The 18,879-nt window shown below is 43.0% G+C and overlaps 1 protein-coding gene across 5 annotated transcripts in view; it reads right to left on the bottom strand.

Annotated features, from left to right (window-relative positions):
• LOC126164718 (tight junction protein ZO-1) overlaps positions 1–18,879 on the bottom strand; it is a 736,986-nt gene that overhangs the window by 299,265 nt on the left and 418,842 nt on the right. For all 5 annotated transcript variants that reach the window (XM_049920263.1, XM_049920266.1, XM_049920267.1 and 2 more), the window contains exon 5: positions 12,675–13,064. In XM_049920263.1, coding sequence (XP_049776220.1) covers positions 12,675–13,064 — 390 coding nt within the window. The remainder of the gene's footprint in view (positions 1–12,674; positions 13,065–18,879) is intronic.

Raw genomic sequence — 18,879 nt, 5'->3', positions numbered from 1 at the left:
TCTTTAGGAATTCATAATACACGATTTTGTTGATAGATCCTATGTAAATGCAAATTTTGATCAACAAATTAAAAAGTAATTTCCCCCTCAAAGACAAAACAATAGAGCATTCCAAAAGGCCTCTCAGAATCCTGGACCATGACAGACCAAAGCAAAAATGCCACTATTCCAGGTGTAGAAGTTAGTTGTTATTTAAGTTTAGATGTGAGCGTCTGTGAAGTGTATATCCTTTCACAGGAAAAGTATTCTGAACTACCTCCTGCTTTCATTTCTTTTTGGCATAAAAGCATTGCCAGGAGAGGCTTGGTAGAGATCTCTTCATGCATTCTGAAGTACCTTCTTTACACACTTCAATTCGATCCAGGACGGTGGGAGTCGGAATCTGACAGTCTGGTCTGACCATTGCAGTGGGGAGAACAACAATTGACAGATAATTTCTCCTTTCTAAAATCTGATCATCTGTAAATATTTCACTGTTGTAGTCCAGAAATTCCTCATTACAAGCCATAGTTTCCTACAATGTGATATGGACTTGGCCACTATAGACAGAAACAAACAATAGTTTCATGTGTATCACCCAGCAACTGTATTCGAGTCACTGACAATGCCAGAAACAATGGTTTCCTTGTCTCTAAGATAGATCCAGAGCATTTCAGTGATATTAGCAACCAGACCAAAGGTTGCATAGCAGCTCATTCGAAATACACTCCTGGAAATTGAAATAAGAACACCGTGAATTCATTGTCCCAGGAAGGGGAAACTTTATTGACACATTCCTGGGGTCAGATACATCACATGATCACACTGACAGAACCACAGGCACATAGACACAGGCAACAGAGCATGCACAATGTCGGCACTAGTACAGTGTATATCCACCTTTCGCAGCAATGCAGGCTGCTATTCTCCCATGGAGACGATCGTAGAGATGCTGGATGTAGTCCTGTGGAACAGCTTGCCATGCCATTTCCACCTGGCGCCTCAGTTGGACCAGCGTTCGTGCTGGACGTGCAGACCGCGTGAGACGACGCTTCATCCAGTCCCAAACATGCTCAATGGGGGACAGATCCGGACATCTTGCTGGCCAGGGTAGTTGACTTACACCTTCTAGAGCACGTTGGGTGGCACGGGATACATGCGGACGTGCATTGTCCTGTTGGAACAGCAAGTTCCCTTGCCGGTCTAGGAATGGTAGAACGATGGGTTCGATGACGGTTTGGATGTACCGTGCACTATTCAGTGTCCCCTCGACGATCACCAGTGGTGTACGGCCAGTGTAGGAGATCGCTCCCCACAGCATGATGCCGGGTGTTGGCCCTGTGTGCCTCGGTCGTATGCAGTCCTGATTGTGGCGCTCACCTGCACGGCGCCAAACACGCATACGACCATCATTGGCACCAAGGCAGAAGCGACCCTCATCGCTGAAGACGACACGTCTCCATTCGTCCCTCCATTCACGCCTGTCGCAACACCACTGGAGGCGGGCTGCACGATGTTGGGGCGTGAGCGGAAGACGGCCTAACGGTGTGTGGGACTGTAGCCCAGCTTCATGGAGACGGTTGCGAATGGTCCTCGCTGATACCCCAGGAGCAACAGTGTCCCTAATTTGCTGGGAAGTGGCGGTGCAGTCCCCTACGGCACTGCGTAGGATCCTATGGTCTTGGCGTGCATCCGTGCATCGCTGCGGTCCAGTCCCAGGTCGACGGGCACGTGCACCTTCCACCGACCACTGGCGACAACATCGATGTACTGTGGAGACCTCACGCCCCACGTGTTGAGCAATTCGGCGGTACGTCCACCCGGCCTCCCGCATGCCCACTATACGCCCTCGCTCAAAGTCCGTCAACTGCACATACGGTTCACGTCCACACTGTTGCGGCATGCTGCCAGTGTTAAAGACTGCGATGGAGCTCCGTATGCCACGGCAAACTGGCTGACACTGACAGCGGCGGTGCACAAATGCTGCGCAGCTAGTGCCATTCGACGGCCAACACCGCGGTTCCTGGTGTGTCCGCTGTGCCGTGCGTGTGATCATTGCTTGTACAGCCCTCTCGCAGTGTCCGGAGCAAGTATGGTGGGTCTGACACACCGGTGTCAATGTGTTCTTTTTTCCATTTCCAGGAGTGTAGCTCAGTATGTCTTGCTACAAATTTCATCTGATGACCCTACTACACTACAGGAAAGGAAAAGACATAGCTTCCTGCAACCATGGGATTTGTCAAATCATTGTGCAGAAGCTGTGAGGCACTGAGGAAAGAAATCTGATGCCAGCTAACATTTCAGTTTTCCCTATCTTGTATGAGCTTTTTGCCAAGAAGAAAGACTTATTTGATATGTGTCATAGTACTCCAGCTGAAAATTACAGTGACTAGTGAATTTGCATATGTGGCTGGCTGTTGACTGAGAACTCAAAATGTAATGCTGAATGTACATGTTCCATGTAATTGCAATAGTAACAGTGTTAAATTTTTCAGAATCTTTTGCTGCTGCTTGTACAGATTTATATTGCAATAAACATTATGTGTTCCAGCCTGAGTTGGTGTATTTTGTCACAATAAGCTTTCTGTTTCTGAAATAACTAACACAAAAACCACACCCTTTCAGCACTACAACGTTGCAAATGCACAGAGATCACACTGGTCTTCCAGGGAAATTAAAATAGTGCTACTTTTTCAAAGATAATCAATTGTGCAATAACTGTTACAACAATATTCAGAATGACGTTTGTCTGCATCACAATAGATAAGAGTAAAACAGTGTTTTTGTTTTCCTGCAAAATTTGCTTTTCGTTACAAACAACACCAAATGGATGAACGATTCAATTGTCAGACAAGTAACATACAAACATATGTGTTCCTCAGGAAAGTGTATTGGGTCCAATTCTATTCTGAATATATATCAATAACTTTCCAGAGGCAAAGAGAAAAAGTTTTCTTTGCTAATGCCACCAAAACCACTGTCACTAATAAATCATCAGAACTCTTATTAGAAAAAGCAAATGAAACACTCTAGGACGTTTATGATTGTGCAGTATGTGATAAATCAACATTTAATATAAAGAAGAAGCGCAATTCTGTTACATTATGCATAGTCGACAAATTTCTGTATTGTGTATCACACACAAAGTATTTAAGGGTGAATATTGATTGTCAATTAATGTGGAATGACCACACTAAGATGCTGGCAAAAAGCATCAATATGTTTCGCTTTGAGACTTCTATCATCTACATCTACATCTACATCTACATCCATACTCCGCAAGCCACCTGACGGTGTGTGGCGGAGGGTACCTTGAGTACCTCTATCGGTTCTCCCTTCTATTCCAGTCTTGTATTGTTCGTGGAAAGAACGATTGTCAGTATGCCTCTGTGTGGGCTCCAATCTCCCTGATTTTATCCTCATGGTCTCTTCGCGTGATATACATAGGAGGGAGCAATATACTGCTCGACTCTTCGGTGAAGGTATGTTCTCGAAACTTCAACAAAAGCCCGTACAGAGCTACTGAGCACCTCTCCTGCAGAGTCTTCCACTGGAGTTTATCTATCATCTCCGTAACGCTTTCGCAACTACTAAATGATCCTGTAACGAAGCACACTGCTCTCCGTTGGATCTTCTGTATCTCTTCTATCAACCCTATCTGGTACGGAATCCACACTCCTGAGCAGTATTCAAGCAGTGGGGGAACAAGCATACTGTAAGCTACTTCCTTTGTTTTCGGATTGCATTTCCTTAGGATTCTGCCAGTCTGGCATCTGCTTTACTGACGATCAACTTTATATGATCATTCCATTTTAAATCACTCCTAATGCGTACTCCCAGATAATTTATGGAATTAACTGCTTCCAGTTGCTGACCTGCTATATGTAGCTAAATGATAAGGGATCTTTCTTTCTATGTATTCGCAGCACATTACACTTGTCTACATGGAGATTGCAATCATCAGTCTGTAACAGCCAGTGTCAAGTGGTTACACAATATTCCCATGTACACTCAGTTCTTAGCTATGGTATTCTTTTCTGGGGATCGAAGGCACAAAACATGGGTGCTGCTTTAACATATATAGACTATAATTAGAAGTAGCAGCTGGGCTCACTGTAAATAATTCTGGAGATCCACACTATACCAAGTGAAAATATCTGTCAGTCTGTTGTGCATACCACAGAAAACGTAACTAAGTATCTCATTAATAGTTTTGTACATAGTTGTGGAACAAGACCCAGTTTGGACCCTCGTCTGATATGGAAAAACAAACAAAAAACTGAAAACAGCGTTTTCTATCAGCTATAAAACTGTATCATGAACTGCCTAATGAAATGAAAATTATTATTAAAATACATCTGTTTAAAAAGGTAGCTAAATAGTTCTTCATAAATAACGCATACTTCACAATCAAAGATTACTTAGAGGATTCAGAGCAGTGGTTAACAGTGAAAGAGGATAACTACAACACCTTGTCACATTACAACATTCTGCAATGCTTCTGCACAAAAATTACGTGTCGGAATATGCAGTGAATGATAGCAATGTTTTGTGATTCTCCTGGGTTCAAAATCGTGATTCTCCTGGGTTCAAAATCTCGCTCATCATGGAGGATGCTGACTCAGTTTTTTAGGTGGACTGAGGGGAGAACATGAAGACATGCATGGGGTTAGAGGCATGTTTACAGGCCTGCAGTCAGGTTCCCTAGCAAGGTCACGGTTTCAGAGCCACCAGAGTGTGCAGCCGACGTGTCTAGCAATGAAGACAAAAACTGTGTTTATATCAAAGAACACTGAACAAGAGGGACTAATCAAATGGGGCAGTGCAGTTGTTAAGAAGTCAACCTCACATTCAGGAGGATGAGATTGTTCTGTCCGATCATCTTGCTTTAGGTTTCCCTAAATCATTGCAGGCTAATGCCGGGATGGTTCTTTCATCAAAGGCCATGGCCAACAACCTCTACTATGCCCATATACCTGTGAATTCAAACAACGGGAAGTCCTGGAAGTAGTAACACCAATATGGAAAGAATAGCAGCTACTCACTACACTGAGGACGCACTTGGCCACAAACAGGTACAACAAAAAAGACTGCTAAAATATTAAGCTTTCAGACAAGGTCCTTCTTCCAAAATAGGTAACTCACAAACATTCATATAAGAACAACTCGCACACACATGGGCACTATCTCCAGGTACTGTAGCCTGACTGCAACCACGTCTGACATGAACAGTAATATAGTGGGTAGGTGATGTGGGAAAGAGGAGGCACGGGTTGACGAGGGGGAAAAACAGCAAGGTAGGAACGAGGGAAGATGCTTTGCTGCCAGTGGGAGCATGCGGGGACATGGTGATGACTGGACAGTGCTGCTAGCTGGAGAGTCAGGAGGCAGTGGAGGAGGAGGGGGTCATCCCAGTCACTTCCATACTTGCGGTATTTTTAATGTCAGCCATTATGATTACCACAAGTAATTTAGACTAGAAATTTCGCAGTTCCGAAATTCTGCCTTTCACAAAATCAAGCTCACTCGGACATGTGTCACAAATTCCTCTATTGCACAACTTTCTCAAACATACATATACACAGTTTTATAAAATATCACACTGACACTTTATTTTTGTCCTCCATTCACTCTCTCAGTCTCTTCAAAACACTCACACAACCAAAACACAAGGAAATTTCCAAAGTACTTCCAATTACATCAGAAAACTGTGGTAATGTAACTAAAGAGAATTCCAGGAAATTAGATTATATAAACCGGTCCTCTGGTTGTAGTTTCATTTGATATTATTGATAAATATGTTACAGTCCCCCCCCATGAACCATGGACCTTGCCGCTGGTGGGGAGGCTTGCGTGCCTCAGCGATACAGATGGCCGTACCGTAGGTGCAACCACAACGGAGGGGTATCTGTTGAGAGGCCAGACAAACATGTGGTTCCTGAAGAGGGGCAGCAGCCTTTTCAGTAGTTGCAGGGGCAACAGTCTGGATGATTGACTGATCTGGCCTTGTAACATTAACCAAAACGGCCTTGCTGTGCTGGTACTGCGAACGGCTGAAAGCAAGGGGAAACTACAGCCGTAATTTTTCCCGAGGACATGCAGCTCTACTGTATGATTAAATGATGATGGCGTCCTCTTGGGTAAAATATTCCGGAGGTAAAATAGTCCCCCATTCGGATCTCCGGGCGGGGACTACTCAGGAGGACGTCGTTATCAGGAGAAAGAAAACTGGTGTTCTACGGATCGGAGCGTGGAATGTCAGATCCCTTAATCAGGCAGGTAGGTTAGAAAATTTAAAAAGGGAAATGGATAGGTTAAAGTTAGATATAGTGGGAATTAGTGAAGTTCGGTGGCAGGAGGAACAAGACTTTTGGTCAGGTGATTACAGGGTTATAAATACAAAATCAAATAGGGGTAATGCAGGAGTAGGTTTAATAATGAATAAAAAAATAGGAGTGCGGGTTAGCTACTACAAACAGCATAGTGAACGCATTATTGTGGCCAAGATAGACACAAAGCCCATGCCTACTACAGTAGTACAAGTTTATATGCCAACTACCTCTGCAGATGATGAAGAAATAGATGAAATGTATGACGAGATAAAAGAAATTATTCAGGTAGTGAAAGGAGACGAAAATTTAATAGTCATGGGTGACTGGAATTCGTCAGTAGGAAAAGGGAGAGAAGGAAGCATAGTAGGTGAATATGGATTGGGGGGAAGGAATGAAAGAGGAAGCCGCCTTGTAGAATTTTGCACAGAGCATAACTTAATCATAGCCAACACTTGGTTCAAGAATCATAAAAGAAGGTTGTATACCTGGAAGAATCCTGGAGATACTAGTAGGTATCAGATAGATTATATAATGGTAAGACAGAGATTTAGGAACCAGGTTTTAAATTGTAAGACATTTCCTGGGGCAGATGTGGATTCTGACCACAATCTATTGGTTATGAACTGCAGATTGAAACTGAAGAAACTGCAAAAAGGTGGGAATTTAAGGAGATGGGACCTGGATAAACTGAAAGAACCAGAGGTTGTAGAGAGTTTCAGGGAGAGCATAAGAGAACAATTGACAGGAATGGGCGAAAGAAATACAGTAGAAGAAGAATGGGTAGCTCTGAGGGATGAAGTAGTGAAGGCAGCAGAGGATCAAGTAGGTAAAAAGATGAGGGCTAATAGAAATCCTTGGGTAACAGAAGAAATATTGAATTTAATTGATGAAAGGAGAAAATACAAAAATGCAGTAAATGAAGCAGGCAAAAAGGAATACAGACGTCTCAAAAATGATATCGACAGGAAGTGCAAAATGGCTAAGCAGGGATGGCTAGAGGACAAATGTAAGGATGTAGAGGCTTGTCTCACTAGGGGTAAGATAGATACTGCCTACAGGAAAATTAAAGAGACCTTTGGAGAAAAGAGAACCACTTGTATGAATATCAAGAGCTCAGATGGCAACCCAATTCTAAGCAAAGAAGGGAAGGCAGAAAGGTGGAAGGAGTATATAGAGGGTTTATACAAGGGCGATGTACTTGAGGACAATATTATGGAAATGGAAGAGGATGTAGATGAAGACGAAATGGGAGATAAGATACTGCGTGAAGAGTTTGACAGAGCACTGAAAGACCTGAGTCGAAACAAGGCCCCGGGAGTAGACAACGTTCCATTTGAACTACTGATGGCCTCGGGAGAGCCAGTCATGACAAAACTCTACCATCTAGTGAGCACGATGTATGAGACAGGCGAAATACCCTCAGACTTCAAGAAGAATATAATAATTCCAATCCCAAAGAAAGCAGGTGTTGACAGATGTGAAAATTACCGAACTATCAGTTTAATAAGTCACAGCTGCAAAATACTAACGCGAATTCTTTACAGACGAATGGAAAAACTGGTAGAAGCCGACCTCGGGGAAGATCAGTTTGGATTCCGTAGAAATGTTGGAACACGTGAGGCAATACTGACCTTACGACTTATCTTAGAAGAAAGATTAAGAAAAGGCAAACCTACGTTTCTAGCATTTGTAGACTTAGAGAAAGCTTTTGACAATGTTAACTGGAATACTCTCTTTCAAATTCTGAAGGTGGCAGGGGTAAAATACAGGGAGCGAAAGGCTATTTACAGTTTGTACAGAAACCAGATGGCAGTTATAAGAGTCGAGGGGCATGAAAGGGAAGCAGTGGTTGGGAAAGGAGTAAGACAGGGTTGTAGCCTTTCCCCGATGTTATTCAATCTGTATATTGAGCAAGCAGTAAAGGAAACAAAAGAAAAATTCGGAGTAGGTATTAAAATTCATGGAGAAGAAGTAAAAACTTTGAGGTTCGCCGATGACATTGTAATTCTGTCAGAGACAGCAAAGGACTTGGAAGAGCAATTGAACGGAATGGACAGTGTCTTGAAAGGAGGATATAAGATGAATATCAACAAAAGCAAAACGAGGATAATGGAATGTAGTCAAATTAAGTCGGGTGATGCTGAGGGAATTAGATTAGGAAATGAGACACTTAAAGTAGTAAAGGAGTTTTGCTATTTAGGGAGTAAAATAACCGATGATGGTCGAAGTAGAGAGGATATAAAATGTAGACTGGCAATGGCAAGGAAAGCGTTTCTCAAGAAGAGGAATTTGTTAACATCGAGTATAGATTTAAGTGTCAGGAAGTCGTTTCTGAAAGTATTTGTATGGAGTGTAGCCATGTATGGAAGTGAAACATGGACGATAACTAGTTTGGACAAGAAGAGAATAGAAGCTTTCGAAATGTGGTGCTACAGAAGAATGCTGAAGATAAGGTGGGTAGATCACGTAACTAATGAGGAGGTATTGAATAGGATTGGGGAGAAGAGAAGTTTGTGGCACAACTTGACTAGAAGAAGGGATCGGTTGGTAGGACATGTTTTGAGGCATCAAGGGATCACAAATTTAGCATTGGAGGGCAGTGTGGAGGGTAAAAATCGTAGAGGGAGACCAAGAGATGAATACACTAAGCAGATTCAGAAGGATGTAGGTTGCAGTAGATACTGGGAGATGAAGAAGCTTGCACAGGATAGAGTAGCATGGAGAGCTGCATCAAACCAGTCTCAGGACTGAAGACCACAACAAACAACAACATGTTACAGTCCCTAACTCAGTTTCACAGTGCCAGCACAGTTATTATGTGCTGTAGGTAAAAACTTGTCTTCGAAAGTACTGAAGTTATTGATTTGAAATGGTACCAATATGTTGTACTATGTATGAAAAAGACTGATTAATATTTAGTAGTACTTCTTCAGACTCATAGAGAGAATGTGTAATATACTGCATGTAGTGTTAGGCAAGTATGTGGTTTGCTCTGCCCAGTAGCCAACATCAGCTCTGCCAGCATGAGAACCAAAGTCTGCTCTTCTCCCAGTTCCACAGTTAGCTATGCTTTCAATGCAAGATGATAGCTCGAAATAATTTGTGATGTTACAAGCTGTCTCTTGGCCACAGTTTGGTGGTAGACGTTTCTATGAAGGGACAGCTAGTTAGCTGTCATGCCCGTGTAGAAGGCAGCATAGTGGTTGCGGTTTCGTCTGTAGATCGCGTGGCTGCTTTGACAAGTAGCCCTGCCTTTGATGAGTTAGGAAGTGCCTGTGACATACTGGAATTGGTGGCAATGGAAGGATATAGGAAACATGTTTTGCATCTAGGTCTATTGCAGGGATATGAGCTGTGAGGCAAGGGGCCAGCAGGAGGGACGGAATAGGGACAGACGACGACACTGTGTAGGTTCGATGGGGGGCAGAATACTACTGTGGGAGGGGTGGGGAGGATAGAACTCATATCAGGGCACGAGAGGTAGTTGAAGCCCAGACAGATAATATGATTCAGTTGCTCCAGTCCTGGATGGTACTGTGTCACAAGGAGAGTGATACATTGTGGCTGGATAGTGAGTATGCGGGAGATGGTGAGTGACTGGTAAGACCGGGCAAGGCAGATTTGTATATAGACAAGATTGGCAGGGTAATTTCAGTCTGTGAGGGCCTCCAAGAGGTCCTAGCACAGACTGCTCATCACAATAGATGCAATGACCACAGTTTGCTACACTGTGTGTGAGAGACTTCTTGGTACGGAATTGGTGACAGCTGTCAAAGTGGAGATATTGCTGGTGTTTGGCAGGTTTGATACGGAGGTACTGATGTAACTGTCCTTGGTGTGGAGGTCAATATCAAGGAAGGCGGCTTGTTGGGTTGAGGAGGACCAGATGAAGAGAATGGGGGAGAAGGTGTTGAAGTTCTGGAGGAATCTGGATAGGGTGTCCTCATCCTTGGTCCTGATCATAAAGCTGTCATCAATGAATGTGAACCTGCTGAGGGGTTTGTGATTTTGGGTGGTTAGGAAGGATCCCTCTGGATGGTCCACTGTTAGGTCAGCACAGGATGGTGCCATGCGGGTGCTGCTGTAACATGGTCTTGTGGGTGAAGTCTTCAAAGGCAAAGTAATTATGGATGAGGCCATGGTGAGCAGAAGGGAGGTTGTGTGTTTCGAGTCATTTGAGCATTGGGAAAAGTAATATTCAATAGTGGCAAGGCCACGGGCATTGGGGAAGTTACTATACACGGGGTGGCATCGACAGTAATGAGCAGGGTGCTGGGTGGTAAAGGAAAAGGAACAGTGGAGACACAGTGGAGGAAACGGTTGATGTCTTTTATTTAGAGGCGAGGTTGCCAGTAATAGACTGAAGGTGCTTATCCACAAAAACAGAGATTCTCTCTGTGGGGTCATAGTAACCAGTCACAATGGAGTGTCCTGGGTGTTGTGTTTATGTACTTCAGGAAGCAAAAAGAATGTAGGGGTGTGGAGAGTTGTGGGAGTGAGGAGGGAGAGATACTCAGGGGAGAAGTTCTGTGATGGACTTGAGGATTTGAAGAGGGGCTGGAAATACTGTTGGATTTCTGGAATGGGGTCACTGTGGCAGGGTTTGTAGGTGACGTATCTGACAGTTGGCAGAGTCCCTTTAAAAAGGTAACCCAACCCCTGTGGTTCACAATCATAGTGGTGGAGAAGTTGTCAGTAGGTAGGAAAATAAGGTTGGGATCAGTTGTTAGGTGCTGGATTGTGGTTCTTTCTGCATACGTAGAGGGATTTGGGAAATGATGGTAAGGCCAGGTTCAAGGTTAGGAAATCATGGAAAGTTTGAGGAATTGTGGTGAGGCTCAGTTCTAGGTTAGGAAATCCTGGAAAAGTTAACAGGGGATGATTTGGGGGCAGTGGTGTTGATTACGGTTGGATGAGGAGTGAATTGAGTCAGGCAGGGTTCAACATTAGTTTTGGGACAATTCGTAGAGTTTGTGGCAAAAAAGTGTTTCTACTGTAAGGAGCAAGAGAGGAGGAGGTCCTTAACAAGCCCAACATTATTGACTTTGGGAGTGGGGCAAAGAGTAAGGCCTCTGGAAAGAACTTACTTGTTTAAGAGACTGAGGCTTTTGGGGGACAGGTTCATGACTCTGTTTCAGGTCTATTTAGGTTCTTGATTCTATAAGGCGATAGGAGGGAGTTTCTGCAGCTGTGAGAAGTGTAGTAGGTCTGCAAGGCAGGGTTTTGTGGATACCAGAGAATGTAGGGAGGGCTGAAGGAGGTGGTTGTACAGGGGTGGATAGCGGTAGTTGAAGGCAGTCTTAGGAGGTCAATAGGTTGGAAAGTTTTTTGACATAGCGTTGTGCATGCTGTCTAGTTCCTGAAGGGCAAGAGGTTCAATCTGAGAGATCGGATGTAGGAATTTGGCATTGCACAGCAGGAGAATTTTATTGATGGAGAGGAGGTATTGCAAGTAGATTTGGGCCTGTTTGGCATGGTTTTGTGGGATGTGGATGGTGAGTGCTATGGATTGACAAAATCTGGATAGACAGAGATTGTGGAAAGAGGGATTGCACAACTGAAGATGGGTAATTTGATAGTCAGACCATTGGGATTGGGATTTGGGGGGGGGGGGGGGGTTATTTCAAGAGCTACGTAACAATGCAGGAGAAACATATGTGGGGCTGGGTTTTGGCTAGGGAAAGGGAAACTATTCTATATTGCACCGTTCATTTTGTCAGATTATAATTCTTGTTTCTTGGCTCATCACAATTCTAATACTTTGTGTAAATTTCCCGTAGTTGTTATGTTCATACTTTTTGTAGTTAACTCACTAAACCATCTTCAAACATGTTATTTGTGTCATACTGATTTAAACAACATAATATTAAAATTTACAGTTTCTGATTTGGAGGAAAGGTTATGACCGGGCAACAAAAGAGGAAGGGGGTAGGTGGGAGGTATATCCGTTAATCTCATAGGGCATTAAAGTGCCTAAAGCTTGTTCAGAGGGCACAAGATTTCAAAATTTCTGTGCCAGGGGGACAGTGGTAACAGAGAGATACAAAGCATGTGTTGCAAAAAGTAGGAAAGAAATCACAGGGAAATAAACAGATGGGCCATGATGAACAGAAATGAAACAAAGAAACAGTAAAAAATTATAAATATTTGATGGTTACTAGAGAGAAGGAGACTACAGGACAAAACTAAAATATTGTGTGTGGACAGAAGAAAGCTCATATTATTCAAAACTCCAAAGTGTGCACAAAAGAGAATGTAAAAGTAATATTTTCACCGAAAATATTCTGAGATGTACCATGTATGCAGAAACAATGTTTCACACATCAAAAATTTATTACAAGTCTAGAAATGGGGAGAACCCACCTTCAGGACGTGGAGGAGGCGGACGGGGAGGTCCGAGGAGGTCGTGTGGCAGTGGCGGCTGCGGGGGCGGAGGCTCGTCCAGCCCGCTGCGGCTCCGGCCGTGGCTGCCACCGCCTTCGACTCCGGCCACCCCCGCCCCTGTCGACGCCCCCACAGGGGTGGCCGGCCTGTCCAGCTGGCTGAGCGAGACGTCGAGCAGTGGTCCCCGGGACCGACCGCGTGGCAGCAGGTTGCTCTTGTCCTCCACTGAGCCGGGCTGATGGGGCGGTGCTGGAGGTGGCTGCTGCTGGTGGTGGTGATGGTGGCGTGTGGGGGGCTGCACGTACAGGTTTTGCGACGAGTAGTTGGGACCACTCAGGCCGTCGAGGTAGTTTCCACTGCTGTGAGACTCTGGAAATGAGAAATAGGTCTCAGTTGCCAACACTCAGAACAAGTGACAGTTTAAGCAGATTTTATATCAGTGAAATCACTGGGAGACTGACAGTGGTTATTATTTTGTATATTTCCCATGGATATATGTTTCTGTGATAAAATTATGACACTGGGCTTCTTCACACTGTTGCTTCCCTTTTTATTTTACATTTCACAACTCAAACAACCAAATTAACGCTACTCTTTCAGTGTTTCTAGCTAAGATGCATGCTTCACCATATGTAATGAAACACGTGTGCACCAGCACAGCTTCTGTCCTGGCATTCACATATTTGAGTATGATGTAGCAACAATGCTGCTCCAGAGGCAGAAAATTCTCGGCATAGAGAGGCAGATATCTCTCTCTCTCTCTCTCTCTCTCTCTCTCTCTCTCTCTCTCTCTCTCACACACACACACACACACACACACACACACACACACACACACGCACAAATATACATGCATTGTCGTTACACATATCTTGATTTAATTTTATATAGACAGATATTTTTTACATCGACAATTTTTAATCCCACCCCCTTAAATCCAGCAGATAAAAATAGCAAAAACAAAAGGTAAACACACTTAACATAATGTAAACCCTCAATAGTTACACTATTAGCAGCCTGTTTAGATCTTTATCTCAAACTTCTTTCAACATCTATTGCTTCTGGATTTTTTTTTTATTTTTACCTTGTTCACAGCCCTTCTTTTATTTTCAGTACTCCATCAAAAAACACAGCATGATCACATTCTGCTAAAGTAGGTCATATCCGCTCAACATGACACTGTGTGGAGAGATGGGCTGACTGCACAGTTTACAGGTTCACCAACCTGCTGCCACTGCACTCGATTAGAGGCAGTGTTGCGGTTGAGACACTCGATAGACATCGACACACCACAGAATGCTTCACTTCCACTGCTTGCTGATGTGTTGTTCTTCTCTGCCAGCATTCAGTCTTCCCCCACACCCGTTCTGTGCACCCTAATGTTTTATATACCAGAAATTCTTACATTTGTAGTCCTGTTTTTGTCACAATGTTTACCTCGGTTTAACACACTAATGTGCTCTGAAACCCAAACCGATCTTATATTACCAATTAACTGTTCATGCAAGTATCATATTAATAATTCATACTATTCAAATCTATCTCCAGTTCAGCTCTACTACATCTGGAGGCAAAACATTAATAATTCTTAACAGAACTCCTCTCCTAATTTTTGTTTTAACATTATGTTTCCGTGATCTTGGCGGTGGCTTTACTCAGAGAAGACAACAAGCTTTATGTTTACATGCCTGAACCAATCTAACTTTCTTTAGTAGTTGATCCTTTACTGATAATATTCATCACCTACTTCCTTTTCCTCTTCTCTCGTGTGGTTCATTTCAGGAGTAAGTGAGTCAGTTCCAATGTTCCTTGGCTCACCAATTCAAAATTATGTCAGAAAAAAATCTAGTTGCCTACCGAGGAGAGTTAGATAATTTGCTGCGTTAAAGAAATGAACAAAAACAACAACAGCGCCATGTACTAAATGGTAACCATGTGAGCTACAAAAAGTTGTTAGCTTAATATTGAGTGATGACAGAACTTGCATGTAAGGTTCTTTTCATAAAAATGCATCACATAATTATTTAGTGATAGTTAATTTATCTCTGAAAGATCATTGTGTGTGTTCTGTAAATACATTTCTTTTGAACTTTGTTCTAGCACAACTGATTTAGTGAGTTTCGCAGTAAACTTAAACCCATAATTTTATGTCATGAATTGTGTACCATTATCTTCTATTTATATGAGCATAAAAGAGAACCACTTGTGAGCTGAAATAAGTTGTGGAGCATGAGTAAGGAAGAAGAAGAAGAAGAAGAAGAAGAAGAAGAAGACAAGAAGGAGGAGGAGGAGGAGAAGAAATATACTACTGAAAGTTCAGATTTTTACAAGGAATTAAAGTGGCAAGAACAAAAAGAACATTTAATACAACAAATCTGCCGTGAAGACTTCGTGATCATCTACAGGAAAAGCACAGCATAAAATATTCGCAAACTGGGATGTTTGCACATAAAATATACACAACTGCCATGAAATCTAGCACTGTCAGTACAGTGATACTGTCATGATAAAGACACAGTGCCATGCACTCATGAAGGAGACAATATGACACATAAGGTATGGATTAGACACACAAGGTATGGATTAGACACTGATGCCTAAAATTTACATTACTGTCCACTTTTTTTTATGGTTATTCTCTCGCCATGGGACAGGGAGTGAGCCTGTAAGGTGATGTCAGCAATATCAGTGAACTACTTTAATCTGGATAGTGACCAATCAATACAACACATTTGTTCACTTTACCTCCTAAGAAGAACTGCTTTGCCCCACATAACCTGCCACATGTCTTATGCAAAGAAGAGGTTGACAAATGTAGTGTTTCTGCTTTCAATAAAGAGGTTTAAATTTTACTCCGACTCCACGTGTGTTGCCAGTTATTGGCTTTATGACTGACGAGAAAGCTAAGCGTCATCTGTCTGAGGAAGCAGCTGACTCTCCTTTAACTCACCGCTATGCGAGTTTTAGCAACAGCCAATATTAGTGTTGTGGAAAGAAAAGATCTCAGATATTTGCGGAAAAATAAGGATTTAATTGTGTTTCAGACCGATATGGGGAATACAGAGGTTTTTCTTAATGTCTCGGATTAGTGCGAGTGACGCTGTTTAGTCGGAGGTCAGTACTTATTGATTTCTGAAAAATGAAACAAACTAAAATATTTAACTAGATTAATGGTGCCTATTGTTGGCTGCTGCGCACATCAGGCTACGAATTTTTCGCCGTTCGTTAACATCATTTAACAAATAAGGATAGCTGCAGACGAAGCCTTGAGCTGAGAAACAAGTAAAACTACTTATAGTGAGCAATGCACAAGGGCCATGTGGAATTCCGGGTCTAGTGAAGCAGGGGATACTACTAGTCGGCTTTGACCAATGACGTCAGAATTGGTCAGAGAGCATTTTTTTTTTTTTTTTTTACACAGATGAAAGAGGTGATTAGACTGTTCAGAAACAAAGGAATACGAGAGACGACAAATATAGTTGACATATATCGAGGCAAGTAGTATTTTCACGTTAAGGATATCACGTGTTTATCGTATTATTTCTGTGGAAAATGAAGGGGAAAAATGGATGGAAATATTGGTAGCATAGAATACCTCACGTCACATATACATGGGTTGTATCTCGAACCTCATTCGAACTGTATTGGTTAACTGCAGTCCGGGATACAAGTTTAGCCTACGTCGATTTCTTCGTTTCCGTTAGTATTAATATCCTGTTGTTCAGTTGAACTATATAGGTCAACTGAAGCACGGGATACAAATTTTACATGTGTTATTTCGTTCGCCTCCGCTACCACTAATAGTTTGTTCTTGCGTAGATAGTAGTACTACCGATGGCAGAACGAGCTACGTACATAATATTTGTATTCCATACTTCCGTTGACCTATGCTGCTAACGAACACTGCTAACGTACGTTACACACACACACACACACACACACACACACAAAAAAAAAAAATTATGTCATGTATTGGAAAATTTGACACGTTCCACATCATTACGAAATATCGTATTCATGATCCATGGAACTTGTATTAATCTAATCTAATCTTGCAACCTGTACCTCAGTTAGCTACATACAACATTTCTATCCTGCACTCCAGTTGACATATATATGAAATAAGCTAACATATTTCTTACGGTACATTTGCCCAACACGTTTAACAAAACATTTAAACGGGCAATATGTTTGGGGTATACTACGCCTCCATGAATATTCGTCTAAGTTACTCTGAAGTGTGGAAATGCGGCGTTTCCCCTTCCCCTTCCCTACAAGAGATATCACAGCTGACCAATAATCCTCTATGCTATTTGTGCAAGCCCCTGTGTATAATGATCTGAACTCAATATTGTGATTAACCACAAGATGCTGATAACAATTTTCCCCCAAATCCCTATTTGAAGGAAAACCATCTGAAATTACAATGGAACCCTCTGCAACGTGCTCTTCAATTAAGCTGACCAAAACTTCCTTCGATTGGATACTACTTTAAACACTACATTGTCAGACTCTTGACCTGAAAAAACTACAGCCCCCCCCAAATCCATAATCCCGCCGGAGGTTCCCCTCTGTTGTACTTCCTTTTGTCAAAATGCGACTCGTCAATTTCTACTATAACACCGCCCCCCCCCCCCCCCCAACTACCACTTACAGGGTGTTTCAAAAATGACCGGTATATTTGAAACGGCAATAAAAACTAAACGAGCAGTGATAGAAATACACCGTTTGTTGCAATATGCTTGGGACAACAGTACATTTTCAGGCGGACAAACTTTCGAAATTACAGTAGTTACAATTTTCAACAACAGATGGCGCTGCAAGTGATGTGAAAGATATAGAAGACAACGCAGTCTGTGGGTGCGCCATTCTGTACGTCGTCTTTCTGCTGAAGCGTGTGCTGTTCACAACGTGCAAGTGTGCTGTAGACAACATGGTTTATTCCTTAGAACAGAGGATTTTTCTGGTGTTGGAATTCCACCGCCTAGAACACAGTGTTGTTGCAACAAGACGAAGTTTTCAACGGAGGTTTAATGTAACCAAAGGACCGAAAAGCGATACAATAAAGGATCTGTTTGAAAAAGTTCAACGGACTGGGAACGTGACGGATGAATGTGCTGGAAAGGTAGGGCGACCGCGTACGGCAACCACAGAGGGCAACGCGCAGCTAGTGCAGCAGGTGATCCGACAGCGGCCTCGGGTTTCCGTTCGCCGTGTTGCAGCTGCGGTCCAAATGACGCCAACGTCCACGTATCGTCTCGTGCGCCAGAGTTTACACCTCTATCCGTACAAAATTCAAACGCGGCAACCCCTCAGTGCCGCTACCATTGCTGCATGAGAGACATTCGCTAACGATATAGTGCACAGGATTGATGACGGCGATATGCATGTGGGCAGCATTTGGTTTACTGACGAAGCTTATTTTTACCTGGACGGCTTCGTCAATAAACAGAACTGGCGCATATGGGGAACCGAAAAGCCCCATGTTGCAGTCCCATCGTCCCTGCATCCTCAAAAAGTACTGGTCTGGGTCGGCATTTCTTCCAAAGGAATCATTGGCCCATTTTTCAGATCCGAAACGATTACTGCATCACGCTATCTGGACATTCTTCGTGAATTTGTGGCGGTACAAACTGCCTTAGACGACACTGCGAACACCTCGTGGTTTATGCAAGATGGTGCCCGGCCACATCGCACGGCCGACGTCTTTAATTTCCTGAATGAATATTTCGATGATCGTGTGATTGCTTTGGGCTATCCGAAACATACAGGAGGCGGCGTGGATTGGCCTCCCTATTCGCCAGACATGAACCCCTGTGACTTCTTTCTGTGGGGACACTTGAAAGACCAGGTGTACCGCCAGAATCCAGAAACAATTGAACAGCTGAAGCAGTACATCTCATCTGCATGTGAAGCCATTCCGCCAGACACGTTGTCAAAGGTTTCGGGTAATTTCATTCAGAGACTACGCCATATTATTGCTACGCATGGTGGATATGTGGAAAATATCGTACTATAGAGTTTCCCAGACCGCAGCGCCATCTGTTGTTGAAAATTGTAACTACTGTAATTTCGAAAGTTTGTCTGCCTGAAAATGTACTGTTGTCCCAAGCATATTGCAACAAACGGCGTATTTCTATCGCTGCTCGTTTAGTTTTTATTGCCGTTTCAAATATACCGGTCA

Source organism: Schistocerca cancellata, chromosome 1 (genome assembly GCF_023864275.1).
Source record: "Schistocerca cancellata isolate TAMUIC-IGC-003103 chromosome 1, iqSchCanc2.1, whole genome shotgun sequence".
Classification (NCBI taxonomy): domain Eukaryota; kingdom Metazoa; phylum Arthropoda; class Insecta; order Orthoptera; family Acrididae; genus Schistocerca; species Schistocerca cancellata.
Note: the sequence above shows the minus strand (reverse complement) of the source record. Positions and strands in the feature narration are given on the sequence as shown.